This window comes from Vulpes vulpes, chromosome 2, assembly GCF_048418805.1.
Source record: "Vulpes vulpes isolate BD-2025 chromosome 2, VulVul3, whole genome shotgun sequence".
NCBI lineage: Eukaryota > Metazoa > Chordata > Mammalia > Carnivora > Canidae > Vulpes > Vulpes vulpes.
Genome location: NC_132781.1, coordinates 59,949,172 through 59,969,673, shown reverse-complemented (window position 1 = coordinate 59,969,673; position 20,502 = coordinate 59,949,172). Strand labels below are relative to the sequence as shown.

The 20,502-nt window shown below is 40.0% G+C and overlaps 1 protein-coding gene and 1 pseudogene across 1 annotated transcript; one reads left to right on the top strand and one right to left on the bottom strand.

The window, feature by feature from the left end:
* The first annotated feature begins 15,423 nt into the window (after positions 1-15,423).
* On the top strand, positions 15,424-16,434 carry LOC112928029 (olfactory receptor 1L4-like). The gene is given in 2 exon segments (XM_026009596.2): positions 15,424-15,647; positions 15,650-16,434. Coding segments are annotated over 2 exon segments (927 nt in total). The 5' UTR covers positions 15,424-15,505.
* Positions 16,435-18,112: 1,678 nt separating this feature from the next.
* On the bottom strand, positions 18,113-18,706 carry LOC112928017 (peptidyl-prolyl cis-trans isomerase A pseudogene; annotated as a pseudogene).
* Positions 18,707-20,502: the final 1,796 nt, after the last annotated feature.

Genomic DNA, 20,502 nt, shown 5'->3' with positions numbered 1-20,502 from the left:
GCCCTGTGAGGCTTGTTTAGTTTAAGAACAGAGAGAATAAGGCTAGAGAGATGAAAGAATCTACAAAGCAGATTGAGTGCCCACTCCAACACCAAGAAGTCCTCACAAAGAAATCTCAGCCCTTGACTACTTTTTTTTCCCTTCCCCCTTGCTTCTGCCTTTGGCCACATGGCCATGATCCTCACTGAAATGCCCTTTTTATCCTGGGGCAAAAAAAGCAATGTGTGTCAGTCAGGATAAGCTAGGTTGTGCTGAGGAAACAAACAATGTCAAAATCCTTGGACCTTGATTATGAAAGATGTATTTCTTATTGACACTGCATGTTTATCACTGAAAAGCATGAGGGTGCTGCTCATCTTAAACAGGGACCAAAGCTGATGGAGTAGACACCATTTTATTTTTTTTAATAAATTAATTTTTATTGGTGTTCAATTTACCAACATACAGAAAAACACCCAGTGCTCATCCCGTCAAGGTAGACACCATTTTAAACACTAATCATGACTCCATCAGAAGTTGAGGAAAACTTGAAGATTTTGCACTGGCATATAAATACTTTGGTCTAGATGTGATTCATGCCACTTGTGGCCACCACTCATTTTCAACAACTAGTCTCACAACCCATCCCAAACACAAGGATCCCAACAGGCACAATTCAACAGTGCATCTGTCTTTTTGTTGTTTTTTTTGTTTGTTTGTTTGTTTGCTTTTATTGGATTTCAATTTGCCAACATATAGCATAACACCAGGGCTCATCCCATCTGTCAAATGGGGACCCAAAATGATTGAATAAATGGATTTAATGACTTCTACACAACACTAATAGCACATGAATACACAAGTGTGAATTTGTTGCTTAATCAATTGTAGCTGATTATCAATTTCAATAACACAAATAACACAAGACTCTATACTGTCTGTGGAGTCCTGCCTAATATATCCTCAAGTTTGAACAACCATTAGCTTGTATTAATCATAAGTTTGCTGAAGACAGGAACTTAACTTGAATATCAGACTTTTGGCCTTAACGATATAACCAGAGGTGTATGGTTGCCTAATGGAACACAGAGATACGTAGGGCCCCACATTAAGACCCCTGCCATTACTGCTACTGTGAACTGTCTAGTGGTCAGGAAGCAACCAGCAATCCAGGAAACAAACTCAAGTTGCACTTGCCTTCATATTGTACAAGCATGCCTGGCTCTTACCACTATCTCTCACTAGTCACTCAACTTTTGGGATGCTGGCCTACAAGGTCTGTACTCTTTCTACTTCCTCTATTCCTGTGCCATAGTTTTAGCCAAGTATATGCAACCACCTTAAAAAGTGAATAATGCCTGGCATATAGGGAATACACAAATTCATTAATTATACCTTCAGTAAATTCTAAACATGAGTCAGTCATTTGGTTCCAGGAAACCAAACATATTTTTTTCTGGGTCCCCTCTGCCTTCAGTCCCAGACTCCTTTTTCTCAACAAGACATAATCACTAAGAAATCAAGGTCTTTGGGGTGCCTGGGTGACTCAGTTGGTTAAGTGTCTGGCATTGTGAGATTGAGTTCACATTGAGCTCCCTCCTCAGTGTGGATCTGCTTGTCCCTCTCCCCCTGCCCCTCTACTATGCTCCTGCTCTTTCTCTCTCTCCCAAATAAATAAAGTCTTTTTTTAAAAAAAGAAATTAAGATACTTTAGGTATAATCCTACAGGTATTCCATAAAATGCATGACAAGTGACTGTGAGATAACATGTTGGCATAAGTTACCAATCTGGCCCCCAGGTTAGTACCCACCTTCTCAGTCATAGCCAGAGTGCTGCTTCTGTCAGAATAGGAGGCATTTTCCACAGGATCTCGTGCTATCCTTCAAAAGGGTAAGGTGATGTTGGCAGGTAGTATTGAAAAATTTAATCAAAGCTTTGCTATCTAAAGGGGCCTCGATGAATGTGGAAATTTGCTAATAAATATTGGTAAGAATGAAATGAATCCCTTCTGAAAGTACATATTATCAGAGCAAAGGTCTAAGGAGGCTTTCTGAACACCTTGCCACGTCAGGTGAGATACTTCTATGTGGCCCTTGGGGGTAGACCTGGAAATCCCTTCACAGCTGCTCCTCCCACCTTATAGATAGATACCTGCAAGGCTGGTGAATGGTGAATACAACAGTGCAATAATACTAGAATCATGTTCTTTAATGAGGAAACTGTGAAAGGAAATATACTGGGTCCTTCTACTGCAAGCTCATTACATATATGTAAATATTGGAGATTTCACTCTACTGAGTTAAGAACAATTATTTCTTTGAACAAGTTCTGCCTACTTATCATAATGAGTGACATAAATAAGGAGAGGTATCAATCATGAATACTGAAGAGGACCTAGATAAGAGTGGAGTATTTTTGACATTGAAGAGTCTGATAGAGAAGGTATTAGCTAAGAAGACAGAAAAGGAGTAGTCAGATAATCCCAAGAGTAGAATTCTCAAGAGATGAGGATATGGATATATAAGCACACACACAGAGCAGAATATCTCCTCCCAGCCAAGCAATCTCCAGGAAATGTCTATCAGCAGAACTTACACATGAAAGAAAGAAATGAGCTAGTTAGGATGAACTTGGTTTGCAATGTTAAAGACAAACACCACTGAGCTTGTCCAGAACCATTGCATTCCCTGAATAGAAAATGTGTTCTGAAGGTCATTGTTTCTGGATATATCAAGAATTTCAGACACATGCCATAAGGTAGTTCTTAGGGGCATACCCAGAAACTCAGATCATCTGAGCCAGAGTCCTACTGATCTGCATCATAGGTAACCCTAGGCTTGCTGCACAAGACACAAATAATCAGAGTTTAATGGAACTGAGGATGTTCAAAAGATGAAGGTGAAACAAGCCAGTTCCCCATTGGCATAAAGAATCTGAGGACCTGGTAAAACTACTTTGACCATCATCAGCTCTCAGACTCCTGCCAGAATACCTTAGGGTTTTTAGATCCCCTTATCCAATCCATCCACCACCAAGCCCTGCCCTAACCCAACAAACACCTGTCCCTTGTTAGGGTGGTGGGATAACTGTTACTTAAATCAGAGGCAGCCTAGCAGTCAGAAACCAGGTAAGGAACCATAAGAAGGGCTCCCACTCCAGCACCAATCTAACAGTGACTCTGGTAAGTCAGAGGACTACTCTGCCTCACTTTGAAGTTGAGGACAGTTGCCCATACACAGGGCCACCCTGGAGCCGCTGTAAACTGAGAATCTGAGATCACGTGGAGCTTGTGAACTGAAGCACTGTACACAACAGAAAAGACTGGATCAGGTGATGGAATAACATCTTTGCATCCCCCCCTTGTAACAATAAAATCATGCCTAGCTATTTTTAAATATATATCTTTCAGTATGTGAGTGAATAAATGAACAATGTTATATCCAGACAATGACATTTAGTACAAACAATAAACGGGCTATCAAGTCTGGAAAACACATGGAGAAAACTTAAATGGATATTACTTAATGAATGAAGTCAGTCTGAAAAGGCTCAATGCTATATGATTCCATTATATGAAATTCTGGAAAAGGTAAACCGTGGAGATAGTAAAACATCTGTGGTCACCAGGGCATAGGTGGAAGAGAGAAACTAATAGGCAAAACACCAAGGACTTTAAGGACTGGGAAACTATATATATGAGAAACTATCATATTCTTTTTTTTCTTTTTTTTTATTGGAGTTCTATGTGCCAACATATAGCATAACACCCAGTGCTCATCCCGTCAAGTGCCCCCCCCTCAGTGCCCATCACCCAGTCACCCCAACCCCCCACCCACTTCCCCTTCCATTACCCCTTGTTCACTTCCCAGAGTTAGTGTCTCTCATGTTTTGTCACCCTCATTGATATTTTCACTCATTTTCTCTCCTTTTCCTTTATTCCCTTTCACTATTTTTTATATTCCCCAAATGAATGAGAACATATGTTTGTCCTTCTCCGATTGACTTATTTCACTCAGCATAATACCCTCCAGGTCCATCCACATCAAAGTAAATAGTGGGTATTTGTTGTTTCTAATGGCTGAGTAATATTCCATTGTATACAGAGACCACATCTTCTTTATCCATTCATCTTTCCATGGACACCGAGGCTCCTTCCACAGTTTGGCTATTGTGGACATTGCTGCTATAAACATCAGGGTGCAGGTGTCTCGGTTTTTCACTGCATCTGTATCTTTGGGGTAAATCCCCAACAGTGCAATTGCTGGGTTGTAGGACAGATCTATTTTTAACTCTTTGAGGAACCTCCACTCAGTTTTCCAGAGTGGCTGCACCAGTTCACATTCCCACCAACAGTGCAAGAGGGTTCCCCTTTCTCCACATCCTCTCCAACATTTGTGGTTTCCTGCCTTGTTAATGTTCCCCATTCTCACTGGTGTGAGGTGGTATCTCATTGTGGTTTTGATTTGTATTTCCCTGATGGAAAGTGATGCAGAGCATTTTCTCATGTGCTTATTGGCTGTATCTATGTCTTCCTCTGTGAGATTTCTGTGCATGTCTTTTGCCCATTTCATGATTGGATTGTTTGTATTTTTGCTGTTGAGTTTCATAAATTCTTTATAGATCTTGGATACTAGTCTCTTATCTGATAGGTCATTTTCAAATATCTTCTCCCATTCTGTAGGTTGTCTTTTAGGTTTTTTGACTGTTTCTTTTGCTGTGCAAAAGCTTCTTATCTGGATAAAGTCCCAAGAGTTCATTTTTGCTTTTGTTTCTTTTGCCTTCGTGGATGTATCTTGCAAGAAGTTACTGTGGCCGAGTTCAAAAAGGGTGTTGCCTGTGTTCTCCTCTAGGATTTTGATGGAATCTTGTCTCACATTTAGATCTTTCATCCATTTTGAGTTTATCTTTATGTATGGTGTAAGAGAATGGTCCAGTTTCATTCTTCTGCATGTGGATGTCCAATTTTCCCAGCACCATTTATTGAAGAGACTGTCTTTTTTCCAGTGGATAGTCTTTTTAAACTATGGATTTGAGTGATGATGATGTGTCAGTGGAGTTAATCAATTACGCCAACTGTAGCATTCTTGTGGGGGTATTGATAATTAGGGGGTTTGGTGCATGTGTAGGGACTGCAAGTATGTAGGAACTCTATGTATGTAATAATTTTGCTGTGGTCCTGTACCTGCTCTGAAAACCTTAAGTCCGCCAAAGGAAAAAAAGATTTAAATATCAGGGAACAATCAACAAAACCCCCCAAAAAAGAATGATCCTTTTTAGGAAATGGGCAGAAAACACCATTTGCTTCGATGTAAATGGAACTGGAGGGTATCATGCTGAGTGAAATAGGTCAGTCGGAGGACAATCATTATATGGTTTCACTCATGTGTGGAATATAAGACAGAGTGGAGGCGATTATAAGGGAAAGGAAGGGAACTGAGTGGGAAAAATTAGAGAGGGAGACGAACCATGAGAGACTCCTAACTGGGAAACAAAGAAAGGATTGAGGAAGGGGAAGTGGGTGAGAGGATGGGGTAACTGGGTGATGGGCACTGAGGAGGGGACTTGATGGGATGAGCACTGGGTGTTATACTATATGTTGGCAAATTGAATTTAAATTAATTTCATAAGATTTTAATAAATCTTTAAAAAATTTTAAGATTATTTATTTATTTATTCATGAGAGACACAATGAGAGAGGCAGAGACATAGGCAAAGGGAAAAGCAGGCTCCCCAAGGGGATCCTGATGTGGGACTTTATCCCAGGACCCCAGGATCATGACCTGAGTCAAAGGCAGATGCTCCACCACTGAGCCACCCAGGCTTCCCCCCCAATTTTTTTTTAGATTTTAAAAAAATACAAAATGGGCAGAAGACATAAAGAGATGTTTCCAAAGATGAAATACAGATGTCCAACAGACACATGAAAAGATGCTTAACATCATTGATCTGGGAAATGCAAATCAAAATTACAATAAGATATCACCTCAAACATGTCAGAATGGTTATAAACAACAACACAAGAAACAACAGGTCTTGGTGATGATGTGGAGAATGGGAATCCTGTTGCACTGTGGGTAGGAATGCAAACTGGTACAACCAGCATGGAGGTACCGCAAAAGGTTAATAATAGAGCTGCCCTATGATCCAGCTTTGTACTAGTAGGTATTTATCCAAAGAAAACTAATTCCAAGGGAAACATATACCCTGATGTCTATAGCAGCATTATCAGCAATAGCCAAAATATGAAAACACTCCAAGTAACCTCCACTGATGAATGGTATATATGTATATACCACCTCATATATATATGATTATAAAAATATATAATTTTATTTTACATATATATAAAAGAGATTATATATATTATATATATAATGGATTACTACTCAGTCATCAAAGAGAATGAGATGTTTCCATTTACAACAACATGGATGGTGCTAGAGAGTGTTATGCTTAGGGAAGTAAGTCTGTCAGAGAAACACAAATACCATATGATTTCACTCACATGTGGAATTTAACAAACCAAACAATCGAGCAGAGGAAAAAGAGAGAGAGAGGCAAACCAAGAAACAGACACTTAACTATAGAGAACAAACTGATGGTTACTAGAGAAGAGGGATGGGATGGGTTAAATAGGTGATGAGATTAAGGAGTACACCTGTGGTGATGAGCACCAGGGGCTGTATGGAAGTGTTGAATCACTGAAACTAATATTACACTATATGTTTATTACCAGAATTAAAATAGAATATTTTTTCTATTCTATTAGAATAGATTTTATTATCTAAACCTGTGCAATGATGCAAAAGCTCACACACCCTGGAGGAGGTAGAGCCAGTGTCTGAATCTATTCATTCTGGTTCCAGAGCCTGTATCTTAATTTAACCCCTTTCCCATAATGCTACAACTGCGCCTAGATACAGTCACGCATGCAGACAGAACTTCAGAGATGTCAGAGGCCATCACCTTTCCTTCCAGGTAGGCACACATAAGCCTATCCACAGACATGCACGGGAACACATACATGAACAGAGAGCATGCATGTGTGCATGAAAACACATGTTCGTGTACATAGTTCACTTACATGTGAATTGAACACCTGCACCCTTGTTGCTACATTGCCCTAATTACCTTCCCCAAATATAAGACTATACCTCTAGAGCCCAGGTTCCCCAAGGCTCAGAGCTCAGTGAGGACATCAGATGTTCTTCTCTCTTGGGAAGACTACAGGGCCAATGCCCCCAGGGCTCTGTCACTAATGGAGGACAGGTCTCTAGGTCTCCCCTTCCATCACCAATATCCACCATATTTAGAAGAGACCGCACTGTTCTGGAACTAGATCTGCACTTGCCCTGCCCTGCTTCCTCACAGATTCAGAGCCTGATCTCAACTCCCTGGCAGGCCCTGAGACTGGTCAGGACCCGGACTCTTCTCTGTCAAGCCCACAGGTAGGCAGGCTGAGGGGTCTTTGGGAACAGAGACTGGAGGTCAACCTCTTCATATGATCTTCCTCCCTTTTCTTCATCCTAGGTTCTCTCCACCTTCTCAAAAGCCAATAGATTTCACCTCTCTCTTTCTCTTTGTTCATATGTCACATACTTCTGGAGAACACACTCTGTGCAAGGCACTGGTCCCTGTCTTTAAAGGCTACAGCCCACATCATACAAACCAAGAGACCAGAGTTATCTCTCCAAGAAACCAGGCCAGCAGGAAAACAAGTGAATGAGAAAGCTAGCATAATGCAGAGGATAAGAGCACACTCTCTCAAGCTGGACTCCACCATCCTCTAGCTGTGTGGACTTACATAAGTCACTTGGATTCCTTGTGCCTCACTTTCCTCATCTGTGAAAAGGAGTATTATAAAAACTAAATGACTTAATGTGTGTCAACTTCTTAAAGCAGTGTCTAGCACATGTAAGCACGATGTCACTGCTAACTATTCCATTACCCTCACGGAGAATATCTACAGGAAGGGGCTGCAATGAAGTGGATGTCTCTGGTAGGAGACATCTGGATGAGGCACTGACAGCTCAGCAGAAAGACTCAAGAGACTGTGTTTCAGCAAAAGTCCCACTTTCCCACTCTAAGCACTTCTGGTCCATCAGAGGGATCCCAAGTGTATGTTGAGAAAGATAGAAGACAATAATTCTCACAAATGAATTCAGGAGGCATATTTCCAATGTCCACTTGCCTTGGAATCTATAATTTACCAGCTGGGAATGGCTGAGTTTAAGTTCTAATATCATATAGGAGTGAAAACTAGGCATAATGAAGAGATTTCAGAGAATCAAAAAGAGAAGGACCACACCAGGAAAGGGATCCCCAAGCAGGATGTCATCCATTCAAGGAGCTCATATTTGTTTGCCCCTCTGTTGGAGTGGGAAGAGGGTAATCAGGGAGAAGCTGGGTTCTTAAAACCTGGCCCAGGGCAGTCTAAGTTCAGGTATTGATGCTACAAAAGGAGAGAAGGGCTATTTTCTCATAATCTGACAGATCTGAGGTCCAAAATCCCCCGCAACCATTCCTCTCTGAGGGGGAAGAAGATAGCTGAGTATAAGGCTTCATGGAATGGGAGGCAGTAGGAAAGAAGGAAAGTAGAAGATCCCAATGCATGGGGGCAAAGAAGGGAGTATGAGGACTGAGTCAGCAGAAGGTGTACGTCCCTGGGAAGTAAGAGGACTTCTCTTGTAGAGGACACGCCAGCTTCATTCTCAACCACATGTTTAATGGTTTGGGGAACAGCCATGATATAGCATCCTTTAGCATAGATAATACACAATTTGAAACCAGACCTACCTGGGTTTGAGTCTCCGCTATGCCACTTAGCAGCTATGTGGCTCTCTGATCTTCAGTCTCTTTTTTTTAAAAAGGGGGAAAGCAATGCTTCCAACAACACAGGGGTAGTATGAGGATTCAATGGGCAAGGGCTAAGCCTAGAACCTTCCCAAGAAACTTTAGCTGAATTTTTCTCCAGCTGTCTTTGCTCATTCGCAGGAGCAGGTGGGTGAATGGATGATGGGCATCTCTCATCAGTGCATCACATGACAAGCACTTTGACTTCCTGTTTAGGAAAAGCATCCTTTGCTCCAAGTTTGTAGTCCCCTGTTTGATGTGGTTTGCAGCTAGAAGTACCCTGCATTGGTGGTGAGGAAGCAAGGGAGAGAATGAGATGACAAATGCCCACAAAGTAGAAAATTCCAGTGGAAAAGTTAAGAAATATAGAAATAGTTTCTAATTCCCATCTAACAAGGGAGTAAATACCATTGAAGGTGGGATAGCATAATTTAAAAGTCTTAGGAAGACCCTAGTCCCTCCTGGTCCTTCCTACCACTAACTGAGGACCAGTGCTATCATTAAACTGTCATTTCTCTAGCAGTCATACTCACTATCTGTAGAAAGCTTCACCAGACCCTTTCATTTAACTCTCTTTTTTCAGCCAGGAACATAAAATGTTTTATTACTGAGCATCATAACTTTCAGTTACATGGTGTACATCATGTCAAAATGTGTTTGCTAATATTACATCACTTACATAACAGGAAGGTAGAGAAATAATGTCTGTAAATACAAACTTAAGAAGGCACAGAAGCCATTGATGTTATGATGATTGCACTTTTGACAGAAATTAAAAAGCCATCCATATTTACTCTTAAATTGACTGTGAATCAAACTCCCCATGCTGCCTCTTATTCATCACAAGAGCCCTGATAAAGCCTCATCTTACCACCCCTTAGCTGGGTCAGGCAAAACCAGCATTCATGGGATACAGAGGCTAAGCTTTTTTTTTTTTTTTTTTTAAGAATATAAAGATGAATTTATCTGGCAACAAAGATTTAAAAGATGTAAAATTACATTATATACTGATGTCACAAAGGGTTTATTTTATTATTATTTTTATGTATATTTTTATTGGAGTTCGATTTGCCAACATATAGCATAACACCCAGTGCTCATCCCATCAAGTGCCCCGCTCAGTGCCCATCACCCAGTCACCCCATCCCCCCTCACCCACCTCCCCTTCCACTACCCCTTGTTTGTTTCCCAGAGTTAGGAGTCTCTCATGTTTTATCACCCTCTCTGATTTTTCCCACTCATTTTCTCTCCTTTCCCCTATAATCCCTTTCACTATTTTTTATATTCCCTGTATGAAAGGAGGCACAGGCACCTCATTTCTTTTTTTTTTAATTTTAATTTTTATTTTTATTTATGATAGTCACACAGAGAGAGAGAGAGAGGCAGAGACACAGGCAGAGGGAGAAGCAGGCTCCATGCACCGGGACCCGACGTGGGACTCGATCCCGGGTCTCCAGGATCGCGCCCTGGGCCAAAGGCAGGCGCCAAACCGCTGCGCCACCCAGGGATCCCCAGGCACCTCATTTCTGATTTCTACTAATCTTTTTTATTAATACCGCATTTTCACATCAAAATCTCAGGATAGGCAAGATATGTAGTTATCTGGCACTGGATAGCCTGAGGATCCCTAACTCCACTAACTCTGGGGGCAGAAAACAAGTATGGCAAGTAAGTGGAGCTGACTTTCATCTATGAGACTCACAGACATAAAACACATACTGCTCAACCAACTACAGTCAAAATCACTGACTTCTTTTCAGGTCTGCTTTTGAAAGTTTTTAGGGACCACCAGATGGGCAGGGTTCTTTTTTTAATTTTTTTTAATTTTTTAATTTTTTTATAAATTTATTTTTTATTGGTGTTCAATTTGCCAACATATAGAATAACACGCAATGCTCATCCCAGGGTTCTTTATCATTAGCTCTGTAGGTAAATCTGCAGAGATTCCAGGGTCTGTGGTGCTTCTGCTGCTGCTGCTTTTTTTAAACAGCAATTTTGAGGTATGACTGATATAAAAAAAGCCCTGCACATTATTTTTTAACATTATTTATTTATTTATTTATTCATGAGAGACACACAGAGAGAGAGGCAGAGACATAGGTAGAGAGAGAGAGAGGCAGGCTCCATGCAGGGAGCCCAATGCGGGACTCAATCCTGGGACTCCCCTGGGACGAAGGAAGGCACTCAACTACTGAGCTACCTAGGCTTCCCAATCCTGCACATTATTAATGCAATTTAATGTGGTGATGGTATCACAGCTATATGCATATTGTCAAGGGACATTTGAGTGTCCAGATGATAGGAGGAGGCAGGACAGAAGGTAGAACCAGCACATCTTATTGATGGCTCTAAGGAGATGAAATGACTTGCCCAAGGCATAAGGAAACATACAATGTTATCCAATTCAGCTCGGTGGGAAAGAGGTTAACCACTGCCCCCTGAGAAATTTCTCCTAGATCTGGCAAATTCCAGGTACAAGCCCAAAGAAGATGAAATGACTCCTCACGACCAGGGAAAATGATGTCCCAGTAGTGAGGCTGAAAGACATGGTGAAGGAGCTGGAGAAACAGTCCAGAGACTCAATGAATAGATGGCCCAACAGTGGGATGAATAGTATGGGTCTCAAATTGGGAGTATCTATTAAAATGTTCAATGTTCATAAACTCCAACTCAGCATTCCACATTGCAGGATGTATTCCATACCTTAGAAACTGTCTCATGAGTGCACCACACAACCATACACACAAATATCCATTATAACACCAACTGTGGGGGCAAAGAATTATGGCTACACTGACCCCATTATTGTATATAGTATTTGTTGAAATCTATGGGGGTTAAAAAGCAACTTTGAAATATGCACACAACTCTAGCTCTCTGAAGACTGGGATCATAAGGAACTTTCACCTTTTTAATTATATAATTAATATAAAAAAGTATGTCTAGTATTTTTAAATATGAACAATAAAATAAAAACTGAAATACAGAAGGGTCTTCCCACTGCATCTCTTCAGCATCACTTCAGAAGGAAGTCACACACAGGAAACACACAAACCACAATAAACACAACATATTAAGAAAGAATTTTTCCTTTACAAAAATGGGATTGTTATATATGTATTATTCTGCAACCTGATTTTATCACTTAAAATATGGGTAGTAGTGTAACCTTGATAAATATAGCTTAGCAATAAACAGCTTCTGCTCTACCATCAGACTGCTGAATTAAAATCCCAGCTCTATGGGACGCTGGGTGGCTCAGTTGGTTTAGCATTTGACTTGATCTTTTTTTAATTGGAGTTCAATTTGCCAACATATAGCATAACACCCAGTGCTCATCCCATCAAGTGCCCCCCTCAGAACCCGTGACCCAGTCACCCCAATCCCCCGCCCACCTCCCTTTCCACCACCCCTTGTTCATTTCTCAGAGTTGGGAGTCTCTCATGTTCTGTCTCCCTTTCTGATATTTCCCACTCATTTTCTCTCCTTTCCCCTTTATTCCCTTTCACTATTTTTTATATTCCCCAAACGAATGAGACCATATAATGCTTGTCCTTCTCCGATTGACTTATTTCACTCAGCATAATACCCTCCAGTTCTATCCACATCAAAGCAAATGGTGGGTATTTGTCATTTCTAATGGCTGAGTAATATTCCATTGTATACTTGACTCTTAATTTCAGCTCAGGTCATGATTTCAGGGTCATGGAATTGAACCCCAAGTCAGGCTAGTGCTCAGCAGCTAGTCTGCTTGAAATTCTCTCTCTTTCCTTAGCGCCTCTCCCCACACACTTGCATGCAAACACTCTCTCTCTCTCCCTCAAATAAATAAATACTTTTTTAAAAAGGCCAGATCTACTACTTACTAACTGTGGGATCTGGTCAATTACTTAACTTTGCTAAGTTCTATTTTTATCTGATAAATTAAGGATAATAATAGGGCCTATCTCAGGACTTGGTGAAAATAAAATGATGAAAGACATGTTAAGTACTTAGCTCAGTGTGTGATAAAATGGCATGCTAATAAATGTTGGCTGCATGTGATAAAATGGCATGCTAATAAATGTTGGCTGCATGAGCCATATTATTTCTTTATTGAGTAAAGAGAATGCACTATAAATCGCTTTAATAATTCACCTATTGTGGATACTTACGATGCTTCTCCAAGGAGTGGTTAGTTGGTTTGCTTATATTCTTTTGTTTGGCATTAAAGCAATGCTAAAATGAAAAGGTGTACATAACTTTGTGTACACACATATGACTCTTTCTAAAGGACAGATTTCTGTGAGTGAAATCATTCAATAAATAAATGTATATTTGATTCTGAGAAAGAGTACCACAAAGCATATAGTGGTTACTCTCTCATTATCAGTATAGGTGAGGATCTTTTTCCTCACATATTGGATATTGTAAAAAAAAAAAAAACAACATATTAACAACGAACTAGGGGTGGTGGAGGGGGAGGAGGGTGGGGGGTGGGGGTGAATGGGTGACTGGCACTGAGGGGGACATTTGATGGGATGAGCACTGGGTGTTATTCTGTATGTTGGCAAATTGAACACCAATAAAAAATAATTTTATTATTTAAAAAATAAAAATAATAAAAAATTATGAACCCCCCCAAAAAAACAATCTGATGGGTAAAAATTGTATTTTATTCTAATGTATATACATTATACATACATACATACATACACATTACATATACATACATATATACACACATTACATATACACATACATATACATTATACATTATACATTTTGGTTACTGAAGAATGAACATTTTCCCTGTTGTTTTTGGTACAGGCGTTGAAGATACTTTTTTGAGTCATCAGTGTAAATTTAGCTTTACATATTATCTCTTTTTGGTGTAATTTTCACAGTTTTGAGTACAATATTTTGTCATTATGCTTCTGCATCTTTTCTCCTTGGAATGGCATCCCTATCCTGAGACCAGAAATACATACTGCTTTTTGGCTAATAATTTATGGTTTGGAAATTTTTACTTTTTAGTTTGTTCATTTATGTGGGATTTATTTCTATGTGTGTTAGATTGAAATCTAGCCTTAACTTTTCTAAAGTTAAGTTAAAAATCAAATATCTTATTTAATAGTTCATCCATTTTCCATTGTTATGAAACAAATAGCATATACGAAGTTCCACATAGTTCAAGATCTATATACATTTGTAAATACAGGTATATGGGATTCTTTACATTGACCCTTTACTTGTTTTTTTCTGTGAATACCATTATCTTATTGTTTTTCATTATTGTGTGCTTTGAGTTTTGGTTAGAAAACTTCTCAGTCATTATTCTAAGCTTTTCAAAATTATCTTGTTTCCCTGTAGCAATTTATGCCTCCAGATGAATTCTAGAATGATCTCAACTCCCATTAAAAATGCCCTTGGCACACTGTATGGTATTAATTGAGAAAATTGACTTCTTCAAGCTTTACCAAGATATAATGGATATGTAACATTGTGTAACTTTAAGGTGTACAAAATGATGACTTGATACACTTACATACTGTAAAATGATTGCCATACTACAGTTACTTAACACCTCCATCACCTCACAAAATGACCGTATCTTTTTGTGTGTGTTTCTTATACATCATATTGGTAAGGGACTTACATTGAAGGCTTTCTCTTCCAATAATATTTGTATGTTGAGAATGAGGACTTTGTAGTTTTTTAATCAGAAAAACTAATATATATTTTTAAAATTAACCACAGTAATGTAGGCCATTCACGGTAGTATTTCTATTTTGACTGGCATCCCTGAACCAAAAACATTAAATATCCAGATCATCTTAGCCAAACAAAAATGATTAAATAGACATGAAGCAGGTTTTGCTCTGAAGATTTAAGCAAGTCTCATTTGACTTCTGTGGATACCAAAGAGCACTAATGACATATGATGCTCACTTTTATCCTATCCCTATTACCACAGCTGCCACCTCTGCCCCTAAGAGTAGGACAGAATCCTTAGAATAGGATATCATTCATGGAGACCCCTTGTATGAAAGCATCCAGACTCAAGATGAGGCCCAATAGCCTTTCCTCCTGAGACATGAAGGGGAAAAAAAGAGGATACAAAGTTGGTGAAGAAACAACCTAAGAATATTTAAAAGAGAATTGAGAAGAACGCATACACATTAGACTACCTAGAAGTTCCTCAAACACTTAGGATAGACCTTTACTTTCTTATTGAGAAAGCAGCTTGGAATTTTCTTCATTTATTCCATGTTGGATTTTGCTCTCCTCTCAGTAGTTTCTTTTTTTAGTAGTTTCTTTTTCATTATTATTTTTAAGATTTTATTTATTTATTCATGAGAAACACAGAGAGAGACAGAGACACAGGCAGAGGGAGAAGCAGGCTCCCTGCTGGAAGCCTGATGTGGGACTCGATCACAGGACCCCGGGTCATGACCAGAGCCAAAGGCAGATGCTCAACCACTGAGCCACCCAGGTGCCCTCTTTTTTTTTAAAATTTAAATTCAGTAATCCAACAAGTAGTTGTTTCTTAAAGTAAATGTTCTTTAAAATTCTAGCAAAGCAGAGGGATTCTTTTCATAGGCTAAAGTTTGGGGAAGAAGCTGACTTGAGGAAATTCCCCTTTATGTCTCCCCAACTGCTTCTCCACACCCTGTCCACAAAGGCACAGACATGGAAACAAAGAACTATAGCAGCGAATCAAGCTTTGTCCTCCTGGGCATCTCTTCCAGTCCTCAGCTACAGAAACCACTCTTTGCCATCTTCCTCATCATGTACCTGGTCACTGTCGTGGGCAATGTACTCATCATCTTGGTTAGTCTGACTCCCGACTCCATACTCCTATGTACTTTTTCCTCAGCAACTTGTCCTTCACAGATATCTGCTTCACAACAGTGATTGTGCCCAGCATGCTGGCAAACCTACTATCAGAGACCAAGGTTATCTCCTTTGTGGGTTGCCTGATCCAGATGTATTTCTTCATGGCCTTTGCAAATACTGACAGTTACCTTCTAGCCTCTATGGCCATAGATAGGCTGGTAGCCATCTGCAACCCCTTCCACTATGAAAGGGTCATGAACCCACGGCGTTGTCTCCTCATGCTGCTGGGCTCTTGCACCATCTCCCACCTGCACTCCCTGCTCCGAGTGCTACTCATGTCCCGCCTGTCCTTCTGTGCCTCTCATGTCATTAAGCACTTTTTTTGTGATACCCAACCTGTACTAAAGCTATCCTGCTCTGACACATCCTCCAACCAGATTGTGGTCATGACTGAGACCCTGGCCGTCATCACAACCCCCTTCCTGTGCATCCTCTTCTCCTATCTGCGAATCATCATCACTGTGCTCAGAATTCCCTCTGCAGCTGGGAAGTGGAAGGCCTTCTCTACCTGTGGCTCCCACCTCACTGTAGTGGCTTTGTTCTATGGGAGTGTCATCTATGTCTACTTTAGGCCCCTGTCCATGTACTCAGTGGTGAAGGACCGGGTAGCCACAATTATGTACACAGTAGTGACACCCATGCTGAACCCCTTCATCTATAGCCTGAGGAACAAAGATATGAAGAGGGGTTTGATTAAATTAAGGGACAGAATTCACTCATAGAAAGAGCAAATAGGTGGAACACCTTAATTGGGAGGTGACCTAAAAAATGATCACATTATCTTTCCCTCTTACCTATTTGTAACAGGGCACCCAAAAAGGCCATAGAAGATAGTATTTGAAAGCAATAAGAGCTTTGACCTAGAAGCTAGAACAGTTAGTTTCTTTTTTTTTTACAGCTTAAAATGTTTTTATATAGCTATTTTATACAAAGTACTTTCAACCAAATATAAAAATAATTTTATAAATAAGTTATATTTCTATGATGAAGCTTAAAGAGGCTGGGGATGCTGTGAAAACAAATGACTTTTGGGGGGTACATCAAGTATTAAAATAAGCAATAAGCTCAAAGACAAAATTATTAGCAACTTTCTCTCCTAACTTCTGTTTTATATAGCATAAAACATGAGTTGCTAAACATGAAGGAAATGGGGTATTGAGGATTTAAATACATTTAAATATATTTCAACTTCATTTGCTATGTTACAACATGTTCTATGTACCCTATTTGGCTTTAGTTTGGTGACAGGGGTTATTTGAAGTGGTGAGATCTAGAAGAATTCCAATAGACCAGCTGTACCCAGGAAAAAGAATTACTAATGTTCCTGAGTAGCTGACTTGAGGGGAGATTGGGGGAAAGGGTTCGGGTTTCTATCAATGACCTTGACCAATTACATGTGCAAACGCAGGCCAAGTGCTGCCTGGAATCCACGTTTCAGAAAAACCATTTACCACCTATATAAATGAAGCTATCTTGAAGTTGAATAAAGCTATCTCCAAATACCTCTTCTATGAGTTTGACTTTCCTTAGTACTCAAGAAAGTCTTTTTGGTTTTGAGAATAAGAAGATACAGGAACTTGTAGGGAATTGGGAAAGACTTCTTGGAATAATGATTTAAGATTATCCTTAAGTATGGATTGATTTGGACAGACGAAATTTCAATACAGTAGGTAATGGGCAGAACATTGCAAATAGTCTGAACCACATAAATAGGAAGAGGCATAAAGACTACAATGTGTTGAGGGATAGTGGAAAGCCCTGTGAGGCTTGTTCAGTTTGAGAACAGAGAGAATAAGACTGAAAAGACAGAAGAATCTTCAAAGCAGATTTACAAAGAGTCCTCACAGAGAAATCTCAACACTTGACTCCTTTTCTCTTCCCCCTTGCTTCTCCCCTTAGCCACATGGCCATGATCCTCACTGAAATTCCCTTTATATCCTGGAAAAAAGCAATGTGTCAGTCAGGATAAGCTAGGTTGTATGAGGAAACGATGTCAAAATCCTTGAACCTTGATACCAAAGATTTCATATTGACATTGCATGTTCATCACTGAAAAGCACGAGAGTGCTGCTTATTTTAAACACTTAGGACCAAAGCTGATAGAGCAGATACCATTGTAAATATTACACATCACTCTCTCAGAAGCTGAGCAAAACTTGAAGATTTTGCACTGGCATCTAAATTCTTTGGTCTAGATGTCACTCACCACTTGTGACCACAACCCATTGTCAACAAGTAATCTCCTAAATTCCCTAAAGTTCACACTAAAGGGAATACTAGATAACAAGAGACATGAGATATATGTTGTGCTGAAAGTGTTACAGATCTGTCCCCAAGGGGCACGTGGGTGGCTCAGTCGGTTAAGCATCTGCCTTCAGCTCAAGTCATGATCCCAAGATTCTGGGATTTTTTTTTGTGTGTGTGGTTTAGATTTTATTTCATCATCATAAACTGAACTCTGCAATCCAGCTAGACCTGGGGAAAGGAACCACGGAGCCCACAGAACTGCAGTGAGAGTGCAGAGACTGGGCTATTTCAAGCAGGTGGGGGTGGAGGGGCGCTCTCCTGAGCTAAAGGAACGGTCTGGAAGTTCAGATAAAACAGGAGTTAGATTCATCAGATCTGTCCACAGTCGGCGATGGTGATCTTCTTGCTGGTCTTGCCATTCCTGGACCGAAGCGCTCCATGGCTTCCACGATGTTCATGCCCTCCTTGACCTTGCCAAAGGCCACATGCTTGCCGTCCAACCACTCAGTCTTGGCTGTGCAGATGAAAAACTGGGAACCGTTTGTGTTGGGTCCAGCGTTGGCCATGGACAAGATGCCAGGCCCTGTGTGCTTCAGGATGAAGTTCTTGTCATCAAACTTCTCCCCATAGATGGACTTGCCGCCAGTGCCATTGTGACGCATGAAGTCCCCACCCTGGCACATAAATCCCGGGATAATCCTGTGAAAGCAGGAACCTTTGTAACCGAATCCCTTCTCTCCAGTACTCAGAGCGTTGATCCCAGAATCTTGGGATCAAGCCACACGTGGGGCTCTCTGCTCAGCAAGGGGCCTACTTCTCCTTCACCCATCTGTCCCCCAGTTGAGTCCTAACTTTTTCAAATCACAGCTAGAGTACTGTCTATCAAAAGAGGAAGCACTTTCTTTTTTTTATTGGAGTTCAATTTTCCAACATATAGAATAACACCCAGTGCTCATCCCATCAAGTGCCCCCCTCAGTGCCCATCACCCAGGCCCCCCTCCCGCCCACCTCCCTTTCTACCACCACTTGTTCGTTTCCCAGAGTTAGGAGTCTCTCATGTTCTGTCTCCCTTTCTGATATTTCCCACTCATTTTTCAGGAGGCACTTTCCATAAGATATCCTACCACCCTTCAGAAGAAGTGAGCTGATGGGCAGATAATATCAAAGGACTTTAATCAAAGTTTTGCTCTCCAAACAAAAGAACCTAGGGTGAACTTGGAAATTTGCCAATAAATATTGGTAAGAATGAAATAAATCCCTTCTGAAAGTACATATACTCAGAGCAAGGTCTAAGCAGCCCTTCTGCACATCTTGCCTAGATATGCTTCTCCATGGCCCTTGGGAGTGGCCCAGGAAACCTCTTGACAGCTCCTCCTCTCACCATATAGATAGATGTCTACAAGGCTAGTGAATACAATAGTGGAATAATACTAGAAGCATGTTCTTTAATGAAGAAACTATGCAAGGAAATGTACTGGATCCTTCTACTGCAACCTCATTACGTATATGTAAATGCTGAAGATTTTGCTCAATGTGAAACTAACAAAAATTTAGTTCTTTGAGCAAATTTTGCCTGTTAATCAGAGTGAGTGATATAAACTAGCAGGGGTATGAAATATGAATGCCAAGGAGGACCTAGGGAAGACTGCTGAGTATTTCTGACATTGAAAAGTCTGATAGAGAAGGTATTAGCAAAGAAGACAAAAAAAGAGTAGTCATATAATTCAAGAATAGAAGAAGCTTCAAGAGGCTGTAATTGCTAACATAAAATATGAGGAGAGTTTAAGCAAAATAAGCCTGGAAGATTGTCCATTGACTTTAATGACATGAAGGTCATTAGTGACATTGTTAATGAAGCTGCAATGGAGGAATAGAAAGGAGACTGATGGGGATTAAGGACTCAGTTGTGATTCTGTATACTTAGGATGAACAGTTTAAAAGGAAATAGGTAAAGTACCTCACTAGTAACATCAGAAAGAATAAGTTACTTATGAATAAACTCAACCAACAAGATGAAAGACTTAAATATTGGAAACAAAAACATTTAATGAAACAAACTAAAGAAGGTCCAAAATAAATGGAAAAATCACCTGTTTATGGGTTGGAAGACTAAGTATTGTTAAAATACCATTCTAACCAAAGTGATCTACAGATTCAATCCAATCCCTATTAAAGTCCTAAAGTTTCAGTGACATATACAGCAATAAATAAAGGAAATCTAAAATTCATATGAAAGTACAAAGAATCCCAAATAGCAAAACAGTCTTGAGAATATAAAACAAAGTAGAATGCTTAAATTTCATTTCAAAATATATTACAAAGCAATAATATCAAAATAGTATGGTCCTGGCATAAAGACTAATGGGACAGAACAGAAAGCCAGATATAGACTCAAATCTATACAATCAACCAATTTTAAACAAAGGCATCAAAAATATACAATGAGGAAAGGACAGTCTCTTCAACAAGTGATGTTACAAAAACTAGGTATCCACATGCAAAAGAATGAAATTGGACCCTTTTCTTATACTACTCACTCAAAC